Below are 15,545 nucleotides of genomic sequence, written 5' to 3'. Positions count from 1 at the left end.
GCACTGAGTCATTGCTCACCCGGCTGAGAATACAAACCGCCAGAAATGGGGGCCGTGCGTTTTCTTTTCTGGCCCCCTTCCTCTGGAATAAAATGCCCCTGAACTTGCGTACGACGTCAGAGCACACCTGTTTTCACAAGAAACTGAAGACTTGGCTTTTTTGTTAACTCAGCTGTCCACCTCTTGTCAGAGCTGTCTGCAGGCGCCATGAGACTCTTTGGGCGTGATATGTGTGCATTACAAATGTTCTGACTTGACTTGACTTGACACACAACACCTCTGTTTCCTTCTGAAGTGGAGCAGAGTCTGAGGGGACTGGGTGAGCTGTCCCTGGCTCCAAGGACTGTGAAGCACTATAAGGCTTGTGTGGGCAGATTCTGTGCGACAGTGGGAGACTGGGATGAGGTGGGGTCACCTTTTGAACTAAAAGTACAAAAGTTTATCCTTTGGGCCAAGGATAGTGGGAAAAACCACACATGGATTTTGGGACATTTGTCTGCCATCAGTCACCATGCCAGGTTGAGAGAACAAAGCGACCCCACCAAATTCTTTTTGATCAAGGCGGCACTCAAGGGATGGGCTAGAGTCAGCCGCGGTCCCCAGACAATAGGTCCCCCATCGACTTTACGATCCTGTAAATGATGCTGGACTGCCTGCCCAGGGCCACCCACTCAGTTTTTGAGGCATCCCTATTTGCTGATAGTTTTGCCCTGGTCTTTTTCAGGGCATTTAGGATTGGGGTGCTAGTGGCTTGGTCTAAGCAGGACACTTCGGGAGTGGAATTAAACATCAAGGATGTTACCATTTTTGGGTATTGCCTCAGGATAGTGGCGAGATGGTTGAAAAAGGACCAGGCAGGGGACTGTAGAGTGGTCATGTTACATAGGTTGGGAGATGCAAGGTATTGTCCTCTGCTACTGGTCTCTGCCTATCTGTCTCTACTACCTGGTGTTGAAGGGTACCTCCTCATACACGAGGACGGGTCACCGGCTACGAAGTTCCAAGTAGACCACATTATGCAGTCTTGCTTACAATTGTCAGGACACACAGGGGTGGGCAAGAGGTTTTGTAGCCATTCTTTCAGGATCGGGCAGCCACTACAGCTTTCTTGTCAGGGATGCTGGCGGAGCAGATAAAGCAAGTAGGGCACTGGGAGTCACAATGCTATAAGTGATATATAAGGCCTTGATCTGGGGGGAGTGTTTGGAGGACTCCAGTGTCCTGGTAACAGAGAGGCAGCAATATGAACAATGGTATACCACTGGTGGCCCCTGAGGCCGGTGAATTTTGCAGTGCTGTGTGTTTGATGTGCAATGTAGAAAAATAGAGTGTGTATTTAATGGCAATAAAAGAAATGTTCCTAAAATTACATTTCTTTATTTGTCAGGAACCAAGGTCTGGGTGATTGGCCATTCGGGCGTCGCTAGAGTGGCGCAGTGGGCTGAGAACAGGAAGTGGCGGTATGGCTTCTCTGCCACAGAGAAAACGTGGCTAGGTTAGCCGGGGATACGCTGGAACGGTTTGCTGGGGAATCTGCAGCAGCGACTATGGGAGGGTATCGCTCCACCTCAGGTGCTGGTCATACACATGGGAGGGAATGACCTGACTTTACTGGGGAGGAAGACACTGCTGCAAGAAATGAGGTACACGATGTGTCAGTTGAACAACCAGTTGGGGTCATGTGAACTGTGGTGGTCTGAAATAACACCATGCTTAGTATTGCAAGGAGCCCGATCTGGGGATGTCATAGAGACCTCTTGCAGGAGTGTGAACAGTACCATGCGTAAATTCGCAGAGCAAAGGGGATTTGGCTTTATCCGACAAGGGTTGCTGCACGCCAAGTATGCTGGATGCTGGGATGTGGATGGGTACACCTTTCGAGGGTAGCATGGACTTGTTCTTGCTGGACCTTGGAGGGGCTTTGGAAGCAGCAGGATGAAAGTAGGAATACCTGCCTTAGTGGGGGGCCCTGGTTGTGACGGTGGCCACACCCAGAGCTGTGGATAAGTTACAGGGCGATCCAGAGGCTGTAAGGTACAGAAGAGTCGTTTATGCAGGTGCACAAGAAGGGTGCAAAGCCAAGTGTACCCAGGGATGTCCTGGCGTTGTCTCCTGGAAGAGCGACGGCACCCGTTAGCCCTATGAGTGGTTGTGGGCCTGAGCAACCGGGGGCTGCCTGGAATGCTCCGCCCCCTTTGGGAGCATGAGTAAGGGTTTGGACTGGCGGTCCAATGCTAGGAAGGGTGCCCCATCCCAAAAAATTAGTAACCACCGATTGGCGACGGCCACGTGTAATTTGGCTCATCAGGCGGCATAGGGGGGCTTGCCTGCCCTTGGATCGCCTGTAAAATAACCCACCATGTTTGCATATTTGTTATACAAATAAACCTGCAGCAATTTTCTCCACAAACAAGGTTGTATGGTTTATTTATGTATTTTGCTGTACCAGAATTAGGGAGTGTTGCCAATATTGGCACTATGTGGGCTGTCTGTGGTCCCCGAAAGGGACCCTCATAAGAGGGCGGCCGCCTTAGTGCCACATGAGGGCACACAAGGCAGCTGCTAGTGGGTCCCCCTTCTAGTTGCCAGAAGGACCAGTGGACCGCGTCTCTTCTGACAGGGATGGGGGAGAGCATAAAGTATATATACTTCACCTCGCCCACGGTGTGGTGCGGCCTCTTTGTCTGCTACCCGTCTCGCTGTTTCCGTCCTACCGCTTACCCTGCGGACGGGCAAGGGATGGGGGAGGCGGGAATACTCTAACATATTGTTTTGTGTTGCAGGAGGAGATACAGGGCGATCCAGAGGCTGTAAGGTACAGAAGAGTATTCTATCCAGGTGCACAACAAGGGTGCAAAGCCAAGTGTACCCAGGGATGTCCTGGCGTTCTCCCCTGGAAGAGCGACGGCGCCCCATTAGTCCTAAAGGCGGTTGTGGGCCTGAGCTACCAGAGGCTGCCTGGAACGCTCTGCCCCCTTTAGGGGCGTGAGTAAGGGCGTGGACTGGCGGTCCAAAGCTAGGAGTGGTGTCTCATCCCAAAAATTGGTAACCACCGATTGGCGACGGCCACAGTGTAATTTGGCTCATCAGGAGGGCAGGCGGCGTAGGGGGGTTTGCCTTCCCTTGGATCGTCCGTAAGATAACCCACCAGGTTGGCATATTTGTTATGCAAAAAAATCTGCAGCAATTTTCTCCACAAACAAGGTGATGTGTGGTTTATTTATGTATTTTGCTGTACCAGAATTGGGGAGTGTTGCCAATATTGGCACTATGACTGACACTGACTAAGACTGATTAACACTTACTAAGACTGACTGACTGACACTGACTAAGACTGATTAACACTTACTAAGACTGACTGACTGACACTGACTGAAACTGACTGACTGACACTGGCTGACACTGACTGACTGACACTGGCTGACACTGACTGCCTGACTGACACTGACTGACTGACAATGACGGACTGACATTGACTGACTTACACTGATTCACATCGCCCTCAATGCTCACCCTTACACGAAGGTGCCAGCCATTCCATTTCTCAGAGGTGCATATCGCGCATGGTACACAGGGAGAGTGCCACATATGTACACAATCGTTCGAGGTACTCATGAAAATGGAAATAGAGGTGGACTTTACAGGGCAATCATTTTACATAACAAAGAGGACACACATGAACCCAGAGGTACAAGCCCTGTTCACTGTACATGGAGGTGCAGGTTGTTCCCAAAAAATACACAGACATTCACTGTACTTTAAGATGCAGTCACTCACTGCACGCAGACATAGGCACAGAAATATGAGCCACAGGCACACATGTAACACAGTCCCCTGGTGTACATAGAAATAACCATAGGCACATACTGGGTGCATTCACTCACTGTGCACAGAGGTACTCAAAGCAAACTTGTAGAAAGCATCTCTTACAGTGCACATAGATACGGATTCTCGGAGTGCGTGCACTCAGAGACTCCCCCTGTACACAGGGGTACATAATTCTGTGTACACTGACGAACCCTGTATACACAGGCAAAGCACTGCCAGTTCACAGGAGATACAAGCACAAGCCATATGCAAATATCCTCCCTTGGCCTTCTCTTACCCCCGATTCCTTCCACTACCGCCTGAGGCTGTGCACATCCTTCTTGCCTGTTGAAAGGCAATATTACTCTCCATGTGTTCCCATACCTGGCGTGTCATGCAGTTTGGTGCTCATTTTCCCTCCAGGTTTAAGAATAGTAGATGTTTCAGCACCCCCGGCAAATGTACTGCATATCTAAATACAACTGATTGCATTGCAAATGCTTGTTCTTCTTTCACTGGCATCTGTCTCTATTTCTCTTTCGTGTTCAGTGTTTATTTCTTGCTTAACCTTCATTTCACCACTCCTTCTCCCCAGCCTCAATCCTTTCTCCATACCTTGTAACCTTCCCTTCGCCCTCTCAGAGTAGGAGATAGAGTTACACCGCTCTGCCCGGGACATTAACGCGCGTCTTCTGTATCTTTGTGGTTACCTGGCGCAACCCTCCTCTCCCGAGGGTCAGGCTTAATTGCTCTCTCCACCCTTTCTTCGATTCCTCTTACACAGACAGGATCTTCTCGAGAAACTCTACACTGTCTCAGCTGCCCCGGTGAACTCCAGCCTCTGCCATTCCTTCCTCCCCACCTTCTCGTCGCTGGAGTTAGGAACAATCCCTTCGGACCTTCTACCCAGCGCATCGTTATCTTCTCAGCTCCTGCCGTTCTCCACTTGTATCCCTTGGAGCTGCCTCTGTGCCTGCTCGTCTCCCTGTAATCTCCTGTGTGGACCCATCTGGAAACACCTTTATAATCCATCTCCTCCTTGCTCCCAATCTAACGATTTTTCCGATTGGTCCACCCACGACTTTGGAATCTTCACTCCAACCTTGATTTTAAAATCTTTCTATTCAACTTTCAAGTTTGACTATTTGTGCAAAATCTTCCTCCTCCATCCTCTTCCTCACCCACTCAAACATATTTACTAGCTTTTCTGTTTCTCCTCTAAGCCTGGGTTGGCTGCTGTCTAAAAGTTCCTCGACTGTCTAACTCTTCTGCCTTCTCCTCATCCCCGGGTCCTTGACTGTTCACATCCCATCAAGCCTTCCTCCTTCCTGCACCACCACACACCTTTCGCCGTGGGCGCGCGCTCCTTTGCCCGGGGGTCGATGCAGTGTTCGAGGGGACACCTGCAGCCCATGTTCCCTCTATGCGAGACCGGGGCGGACGAGACCAAAGAGAAAATGCGGATGGAGATGGACTCGAAGCAGCCGGAGGACGAGGAAGAGGGGCCCAAGGCTTCCGACCTCACCGCCTTCGCCAGCAACTGCACCCTGCACGGCATTAGCCACGTCTTCCTGCCGGGCGGGGTGAGCCTCCGCCGCGGGATGTGGGCCTGCGCCTTCCTGGCCTCCCTCGGCTGCTTCCTCTTCCAGGTGGCCGACCGCATCCAGTACTACTCCGAGTTCCACCACGTCACCACCCTGGACGAGAAGGAGAGCGCCGTCATGAAATTCCCCGCCATCACCTTCTGCAACTACAACCGCTTCCGGAAGTCGGCCCTCACCAAGAACGACGTGCTATGCGCGGCCCCCCTGCTGGGCCTGGAGGACGACGATGTAGGGGAGTACGTCGAGGCGCTAGGCCTGGCCGACGACTCCCCTCGATCAGTCTGCAGCAAGGCCTTCCGCATGGAGGACTTCTTCGAGCGCACGGGCCACAACATGACGGACATGCTGCTGCGCTGCCGCTACCGCAACGAGGACTGCGGCCCTGCTAACTTCACCACTGTGAGTAGCCATGTAGCGCCTGGAAACTAGAGGGTGCCTCGGGTGTGCCAGGGAGAGACTCAACATGTGATTCAGTGCTTGTTAAACGACAATATCATGGTACTTGTGTTTATTATTACCATCGTTACTAGCGCTATTAAATTCCTCGAGGCAGATTTACAAGCCCCCTGCGCCACCAGTACATCACTTTTCGTGACGTACTGGTGGCACAGGGGGCTCCTCCATATTTACAAGGACAGGAAAAGGCACCCTGCGTGGCTTTCCCTCTTCTTGTAAATACGGCCCCTTCACACACAGCAGTTTGCGTTGAATGGGCGTTCCATGGGTGTTGCTGTGGGTGTTCCGGCGCAACACCCATGGAACAAGACACATCTCCAGATTTACGAGAAATCATAAATCTGGAGATGCGTCTGAATGCTATGCCACCATAGAGGTGGCATAGGGAGGTGCAACGAGGAGAAATGTTTTCATTTCTCCTCGTTTTTTTCCTCATTCAGTGCGTGCTGCATTGAAAGAGGAAAAGGCCTTTAGTGATTGTTTTTGTGCAGGATGGTGCTCCTTCCTGCACAAAAATAATCCCCTCATGGCGCAGGCATCCTTACACCATGGTGCAAGGGTGCCTGCGCCTGCGCTTGGCAGCTGTTTGTGCGCCAGCGCAGGGGAGAGCACAGGAATGCGACATATTCTTGTAAATATGTCTCATTCCTGTGCTCCGAAAGTGCCGCAGCGTGGCGCAGCCAAAAGGCTTGCGGTGCCATGCTGCGGCACTTTCTTGTAGATCTGCCCCCTCATGTTCCTATTGTTATATGTGCCATTACGCTGTGCTGTGTAGGTGAGAGAGTAGAAAAGAATACATCCAGTTTCGGTATTGTTCACTTATTTCTAGCCACTGTAAGATACGTTCATTGGGGCTGGTGTCTTCTTCTCAAAGATATGTGTTTAACTCTTAAGGTTACTCTTTCAGGTTGACTCACGCGTTCTTTCTTGCGAGGTCTACAAAAGGAGTTTTTACTACTGTAGGGAATGGCAAAGTCCGCATCTGCAAGGTAGTGACCAGACCAAATTTGGTAACACTAAAGAGGTTATAATAAAACCTCTGTATCTTTATCTGTAAACACACACACACCTAACCACACAACATGTGAGTCTGGTTTACAATCACGAGCAAGCCTTTCTTCGTAGGGAGAGTGTGAAGACTCCGACGACCCATGAGGTTTTAGTGTGCGCTGGTGGCCACATTTTCGCTGAAAGAGTTCAACTGCTATGATATTTGGAGCAGTGGCGAAATGAGACTTGAGGAAGGCCCCATGCAAAGTACATGGAGGGTGGCTCCCACGCACCAGTGACCAGACCCAGTCAGGAGCTATAAGGCCAGTTAACACGGCCCCCTGGTGCTCACAGACCGCCCCATCCGAGGGGGCTGCAGGGGCTTATGTTACGCCACTGATTTGGACCCGGTACGCGTAAGCCCTGTAAAGTTTGTGATGTTTGGGCAGCCTATGTGAAACACTACTCGACATTGTCTCGGGGTGCTGGCAGGATAAGTATTATAAGAAGCTACGTCACACAGGAAGACAATACAACGAATAAACCTTTTGATATACATCTCACCGCATAGCAGGTTAACCCTTTAAAAGTCAAAAGTAAAACCTTTTAATCACATCTTTTTTGTAAAATCCGTCAAGAGATTTGCGTCCGTTTTTAGCCTGTTTACTGCAACAAGTTCTCAAAAAATCTTATAATCCTCTCCCCGCCTGTTTCAGCTGATTATTAGCCCTTCTGCAGCCTTTGGGGTGGGATATCTTTCTACCTCAAAATGTATTAGTTTTTGCAGTTTTCCCAAGGTTGCCTTTAGACAGTGCCATAACTTCTAACTGACAATCGATTAATTAAAGAACGGGAAAACGTAATATATGCATGTACTTTTATTCAGTTTCAGTTTTTAACGTCTTTATTTCGATTATTCATCATAAAAGACACATATATACAAAACAAAACAAAACAAAAAAAAAAAAAAAAAAATACATTATCTACAATTAATACAACAAAGTCATATCAATAATAATAAAGATATTTAAATACATATAAGAACCAAAACAGAGAAAATGAAGAACAAGACAAAATCATTAAAAAAAGAACAAGTGAAGTTAAGATCTCAATTAAACATACGTATAAAGACGTCCAAAGAACTAGTAAAAATCATTTAGACATGTTTAAAATTAGCAGGTCATCAATACTATCAAATTCATGGACCATAAAACAATCAGAAAACGTGGAATACAGGTTGTTTAGATCTTGATTTATGAGCTAATTGACCTAGATCTTATCAGCCAAGCCCACCCGAGGAATTTCGCCAATCCTATGGTTAGCCATTCGGAAGTGTTCATTTTCAAGATGTGCAATGCTTCACTGCTCACTCGGGTATTTAGTCTAATACATACAGGTTTCAACCACTTATTACGAGGTTTACAATAGGCAGTACAGACAAATAAGAAATGGCCTACTGTTTCTTCGCAAACGGCACAACAAGGACAGAGGCTTGACTCAAGCCTCTGCCAGCCGCTGGTAAAGGCCCTCACTGGCAGCGTGCCCACACGGAACTGGTGATATAGTTTCCTATCTAATGTTTTAAGGATAACATCCCAGTATACTTCTTTATTAGGAATTACTTTGTGGAGCAGAAACTGGCCTGTCAGGTTCACTTTCTCAGAAAGTGCAACATGTTCCGTTTTTACCATGGACCAGAAAAGAGTTTTAAATTCATCCTTAGTAGGAAAGGTATGGGAACCCGGTTCTGACCATAGCAAAGGTAGGCCCATTTCAATGAGAGTGTTCTTAATTTGCTTTAGCCATGGTATACTGCCAGCCCCCTGTTGCAATCTCACATCTTGAAGTTCACGGGCAAACATGGCCAGTTCCGGGGTTGACCATATGCGTCTCCATAGAGCCACCATCCTGTACTGTGCCTGATGTTTAATGGTATGCATGCCCATGTCCATCAAAAGTGGAAGGACTGGTGTTGATGGGGGGAGACTAACTAGGTTGCGGAGAAATTTATTCTGTATCCTATCCAGGACAGCCAGGTCCACACAACCCCAAATATCTGCCCCATACAATATCGCTGAACTGATTTTAGCACTGTAGATTTTAAGCGCAGGCAGCACTCTTTTAGTCAGCGAGCGCCGTTGCTCTTTTACTAGGCAACCAGTCAAGCGGGCAAATTTCAAACAAAGTGCGTCTATTTGCTCTTTCCATTTTAACCTGAAATCCAAAGTAACACCGAGATAAGTCATTACATTGACCTGTTCCAGTCTGGAGCCATTCATTAAAATATTGCCCCTCAAAGGCTTTTTCTTGGTCAAGACCATAAATTTGGTTTTATTAATGTTAATCTCAAGATCATTCATGTTACAAAAATCCATAAATGTGTTTATTGCAGCCTGTAAACCCTTCTGTGTTTTGGCCAATATGAGAGTATCGTCTGCAAAGATTAAAAGAGGGAATTTTGACCCACCCAGTGAAGGAGCATCAGTGGGGGTATCTGAAAGGAACTTTACCACCTGATTAATAAAGAGCACAAATAGGGTGGGGGCCAGGACACAACCCTGCCTCACACCACGGGTCACGGGGAAGGATTCAGTAACCTGGCCCTGACAACCCCATCTGACTCTTGCAAAGTTACCCTCATGCATCTTAATGGTGAAATCTAAAAGTGCAGAAGGAACCCCCATCCTTTTCAATGCAGCCCACATCTTCCCTCTAGGGACCAGATCAAATGCTGATTTGAGATCCACAAATGCAGCGAAGATCTTCCCGTCTCTCAGTGACACAGTTTTCCAGTAGATCATGACAAGTCTTAAGATCTGATCAACTGTACTAATATGTGCCCTAAACCCAGCCTGCATTGGAGACAGAATATCTACTTCTATCATCCACGAATGAATTTTCCCCAACAACATTCTGGCTATTACTTTTTGGAGGGCATCGATGAGGCTGATGGGGCGGTAATTTCCCGCATCAGATTTGTCCCCTTTCTTATGCACTGGCAAAATTTCGGCCCCTTTCCAGGAATTTGGTATCCTTGTGCCCCTAGCTATGGCATTTGCTAAAATTAATATATACGGGACCCAGTGTTTTTGATCGTATTTAAAGAGGTCCGCGGGGATGCAATCCATTCCGGGGGCTTTGCCATTCTGCACTAGTTTGAGAGCAGAAATAGCTTCAGTTTCGGTAAAAACAACGTGATCAGATGAGGACAGTTCAGACTGCACACTGGCATCTTCCCTAACAGTGGTAAGGGAGATCCGTTCCGTGTGGCTGAACTGCGCCTCATAATGTTTGACCCATTGTTCTGCTGGAACATGGTTTACCGGAGTATGTAATTCCCCCGAGATTCCCCATTTCACAACCTCCCAAAATCTTTGTTGGTTAGATGAGGTACTTGCCTGGTATAAATCTAACCAACGCTGGTCATCCCATTTGCTTTTTGCCTCTTTTAATGCCTTCTTGTAGTTCACCCTAGCTATCCTTATATCCTCGCATGATTTGGATTTGATGGCACTTAACAGAGAGCTGTGGGCAATACCACAGGTCCTGTCGTACCATTTCAGCCTAGGATGTGCTTGGGCTTTTTTACTTCCTCCCTTAACAGTTTTAATAAAAAAAGACTTAATTTTATTAAAAAGAGTCTCATGAATAGTCCCAATTTGGTCCAGTGGAGTACCAGCCTCAAGAATGTGTGCCATCTGTTTTGTGGCCGCTGAGACCTCCATGGCAATTTTGCTAATGGTGGCAGTGTTCTCTTGGAGGCCAGCCCATTTTACCCTTCTGCAGTCATTTGTGAGGCCAGCATCTGCAGTTTCAATGTTTGTAACAGGGTTCATACAGAGACCCTCAGATACTGATAATGTTATCACCAGGGGATTATGATCACTCTCAGATCTATTAACAACTTCCATGTCCACCAACATTTTCCAGAAATCTATCTTAAGTAGAAAATAATCAATGCGACTTGAGTTTATGGAGTTATCAAATGTAACTTTTCCCATTGGGTCTGATTTAGTCCTGCCATTTACTGCACGTAGGTCCCATTCAAGACAGAGACCCAACCATTGCATAACTGCCTCCGTAACTTTTTTGATAGGGGCGACAGACAAAGGGGGAATATTCCAGATCTGATCAATTTCCCCATATCCCCCACCATCAAGGTTGGGAAATGGTTCAAAGCAACAGTTGAAATCACCTGCCACCATGACACAGCTATCTCTGCTAATATCGTTCAGTAGGGAGTCAAGTTCAGCTACCACTCCCGCAGGCTTCCCACCTGGCATACCTCTGGCATATATATTAAACAGAAAAGAGGTCTGATTATTGTTATCTGTTAATTTCAATGCTAGGATATCATTACTCAGAGTAGGGAGTTCAGTGATGGTAATGGCTAATGATTGTCTGATCCAAATGACTAAACCCCCTGACGGGCGGCCCTTCGGTCCTTTGGTGGCTGGTTTATAGTAGTTAAGATAGCCAACCCGATAGATAGCTTCTGTTGACCAACTTTCCTGCAGGATGATTACATCATGTGAATCCACATAGCAACCCCAAGCGGCCTCTGACATTTTCCCCTTCAATCCCGCTATGTTCCAAGACAAGACTACAAGTGTGTATGATGTTTTCTCTGCCATAAAGGCAGATGGGTTGACGAACGCCTTAGTGTTTTTCTGCCTGGGGTTACCTGACATGAAAGTTTCCCTTTTTTCCACCCTCTTAGGTTTTGTACTAGGTATGGAAACTATCTCTGCCCCCAAATTACACACATTATTTGGAGAGCAAGCTAGCACAGCGCTAGCACTCCCTGTATTCAGTTGTTCTACATCAAGTCAATCCACACCTTCCAGACCGGAGAGGGGAGCAAACCGGTTTGCAAGGTGAGGACAGAACATTGGGTAGAGCGGGGTGTCAAAGTGAAATCTCCCTCTGTGCCTGTCCCTTCTCGAATGTTGGAACGGAGTGTGAGATCTATTGGCATGTAAAGCTGGATAGAAATAATGCAGTAGTAAAGTTTGTACGTCCCCAACTCTGCCAAATCTTGGTTCCCTGCCGATATATTCGGCAACCCAGGGCTCTCTGAAGCTAACCACCACACAATCCCCCTCTAGATCTTTCTTACCATAACCTATCCAATCCACCCTCCTAACGTTAAGTATTTCAGGGTTTAAATTAGGAGGGAGTGGCCGATTTTTATTAAGCCAAAATGTGACCTTATTATAAAGATCCTTGTGTGTTTCCCTCTTGCCATCTACGAGTGGAGCCACGCCAGTTAAAACAATTGTATATGGCACTGACTCCGGTGGAAGGTTCACACACTGTTTCTTTGGGATAGGTTTAACAATGGGCTGATGAGTGGTGTTTTTGTCCCTGGCTGGTATTGGATTGTTCTGTGCCTGCTGGTTTTTGATGGACTTAGGCCTTGCAGGATTCTCTGTAGAGGCTATTTTCTTAGGAGCGGGTCCTGTTTTTTGCGGGGCCTTTGGTTTAGAGGCTCCCACTTGTGAGTTATTACCCCCCGCTTTATTACTATTTGTCACAACCGTGGGCTTCGGATTGGACAGGACGGGTGGGGACAAACCAGCTCTTGCTAAGCTGGAGAGAGTTCTATCGGAAGTCGCTATATTTTCCTTTACTAACAGGTCTAAGGTGTCCAATTTTGTATTTAACAACCTTGTCCTTTCAAAGAGGGGTAAAAGAAGAGATTTGAATAGCAACTCAATTTTAGCCAAAAATATTTCTTCTGTTATGCTAATCATAGTCATAGTCTCACCCCCCCCTTGCTGGCTAGAAACGTTAATATTGGGTAGCTGTGGGGGCGAAACTGGAACATTAACCACCCCCTCTGTTTGTTCCTCCAAATCTGGTGAGGCAACCCTCTTACGTTTCCCAGGATTCTGGGTCGGTGTCAGTTCTAATAGAGAAGGAGAATCCATAGGATCATTGCTAATGTTAAGTTTTGGAGAATCTGAGAGACCAGAATTATCCCCGGACTGATCTAAACAGATGGTCCCACTATTGGGTAGGTTCTCATGTGCAGTATTAAAAACATTTTCCTGGTTGGTATTCGTAATCTCCTCGTTATGAGTCTCAATAACAGGTGCTAACATTACATCTACATTGCTATCCATATTCAGCGTAGAGAGTGGGACAGGGGAGACAGCCTCGCTTATTTTACCTAGTGAAGAACGCTTGCCGGTGATAATATCAAGCGAGAGGCGTTTTTCAACTAAAGCGATCTCCTTCTCTAAAATGGCTGTTGAACGTTTAAAAAATTGGTCAATTGTACCAGTGAAGGTACCATTAGAGGTGGAGACCTGAACCTGCCTCTCCTTACCAGATCTTAAAGTCATTTTTGTTAGTCTTTCCAGGGTATAACAGGTAAGAATATGACCAACCTTAGTTGGCGATAAAGCCACACAAAACGCAAAGTTTAACTGTCCAATTAAAGGGACTTTAACGACACTATAAACGTTAACAATAAAAATAATGTCAGGAGGGAAATATTAATAATGAGGCCCGGCCCGGCCTCCTCCGGCCCCGGACGGCCACAGACGGTCCCGCCCTTGTCCCGGGCTTCTCCCGGGACGCTCCCGCACGCTCCCGCGTAGCGGGTAGTTACCTTCGTTTATGTAGGAGGTCCATAGGATTAAAGGCGGGGCGCGGTGATGGCCAGGGAGAGCGGCCAGCTGGTCAGAGGCGCGGTGCGCAGGGACTTCTGGGAATGGAAGTCCTGCCCCGCTTGCTCGCAGCCCTGGTCCTCCCACGCAGATGGCTCACAAGTTGCCCTTGTCCTCTGGGGCGCAGCGGGACCCGCGAAGCGGGTTCCGCCAGTCGTGGAATAAATTACAGGGGCCAAAAATCCGTGTCAGATGAAGGCAGCAACAGCAGCAACGCCAAAGGTTTCCCACGTCGAGTAGTCTAATTCCGCCCTTTAAGGGATTAAAGGCGGGGCGCGGTGATGGCCAGGGAGAGCGGCCAGCTGGTCAGAGGCGCGGTGCGCAGGGACTTCTGGGAATGGAAGTCCTGCCCCGCTTGCTCGCAGCCCTGGTCCTCCCACGCAGATGGCTCACAAGTTGCCCTTGTCCTCTGGGGCGCAGCGGGACCCGCGAAGCGGGTTCCGCCAGTCGTGGAATAAATTACAGGGGCCAAAAATCCGTGTCAGATGAAGGCAGCAACAACAGCAACGCCAAAGGTTTCCCACGTCGAGTAGTCTAATTCCGCCCTTTAAGGGATTAAAGGCGGGGCGCGGTGATGGCCAGGGAGAGCGGCCAGCTGGTCAGAGGCGCGGTGCGCAGGGACTTCTGGGAATGGAAGTCCTGCCCCGCTTGCTCGCAGCCCTGGTCCTCCCACGCAGATGGCTCACAAGTTGCCCTTGTCCTCTGGGGCGCAGCGGGACCCGCGAAGCGGGTTCCGCCAGTCGTGGAATAAATTACAGGGGCCAAAAATCCGTGTCAGATGAAGGCAGCAACAGCAGCAACGCCAAAGGTTTCCCACGTCGAGTAGTCTAATTCCGCCCTTTAAGGGATTAAAGGCGGGGCGCGGTGATGGCCAGGGAGAGCGGCCAGCTGGTCAGAGGCGCGGTGCGCAGGGACTTCTGGGAATGGAAGTCCTGCCCCGCTTGCTCGCAGCCCTGGTCCTCCCACGCAGATGGCTCACAAGTTGCCCTTGTCCTCTGGGGCGCAGCGGGACCCGCGAAGCGGGTTCCGCCAGTCGTGGAATAAATTACAGGGGCCAAAAATCCGTGTCAGATGAAGGCAGCAACAGCAGCAACGCCAAAGGTTTCCCACGTCGAGTAGTCTAATTCCGCCCTTTAAGGGATTAAAGGCGGGGCGCGGTGATGGCCAGGGAGAGCGGCCAGCTGGTCAGAGGCGCGGTGCGCAGGGACTTCTGGGAATGGAAGTCCTGCCCCGCTTGCTCGCAGCCCTGGTCCTCCCACGCAGATGGCTCACAAGTTGCCCTTGTCCTCTGGGGCGCAGCGGGACCCGCGAAGCGGGTTCCGCCAGTCGTGGAATAAATTACAGGGGCCAAAAATCCGTGTCAGATGAAGGCAGCAACAGCAGCAACGCCAAAGGTACTTTTATTAATATGCATACACTGGTGAGCCCTAGCTTCCTTGAATCACCTGTCTGGCACTGTGGAGCAGGTCAGGCCATAGGCACTAGAAAAAAAATTCAGAACGCCACAGTTGTCAACAGTCAATAAGCCACGGTTATCAAAAAGTCAGGTAACATGAATGTTCAGCCAGAGACACATTCTGTGTAAATGAAATAGCTTTTTAAATGAGCAACAGGCCTAAAATGCGCGAACAATAAAAAGGATTGAAGAAAGCGCAGTGTTTCAAGCACTAAATGTTCTGAATGTATGCCCTGAAACGGGTAAAGCTGGCGACCCTACAGTACGGGAAATAACGAGAACAATTTTATTATCTGTATGCAGTGCTCTTCAATGGCAGTTCGGCAGAGGGAACAGAAGGGGTGTTCTGATAGATACATTGGTTGGCAGGACAGCATTAAGCTGCGCACTGACAATGTTGCCTTTGGTAAGGCAGAGGAGTGCTTAATTTGAGCCAGTGCTTTTCGGTGCTTTTCATGAGCACCAGTTAAGGACATTTATGTCAGGCACGGGGAGATTACGTGATTTGCCCAGAAAGGATGTTGAGCCAACAACGAGACTCCAAGCTGGTTCCCT

The 15,545-nt window shown here is 48.5% G+C and overlaps 1 protein-coding gene across 1 annotated transcript in view; it reads left to right on the top strand.

The window, feature by feature from the left end:
* The first annotated feature begins 4,639 nt into the window (after positions 1 to 4,639).
* Positions 4,640 to 15,545, top strand: part of LOC147722751 (acid-sensing ion channel 1C-like) — a 657,309-nt gene continuing 646,403 nt past the window's right edge. The window contains exon 1 of the mRNA XM_086965218.1: positions 4,640 to 5,810. Coding sequence (XP_086821344.1) covers positions 5,190 to 5,810 — 621 coding nt within the window. The 5' untranslated portion in view covers positions 4,640 to 5,189. The remainder of the gene's footprint in view (positions 5,811 to 15,545) is intronic.

Source organism: Lissotriton vulgaris, chromosome 4_1 (genome assembly GCF_964263255.1).
Source record: "Lissotriton vulgaris chromosome 4_1, aLisVul1.2, whole genome shotgun sequence".
NCBI classification, from domain to species: Eukaryota; Metazoa; Chordata; class Amphibia; order Caudata; family Salamandridae; genus Lissotriton; species Lissotriton vulgaris.
This window is presented reverse-complemented; position numbering and strand designations above follow the sequence as displayed.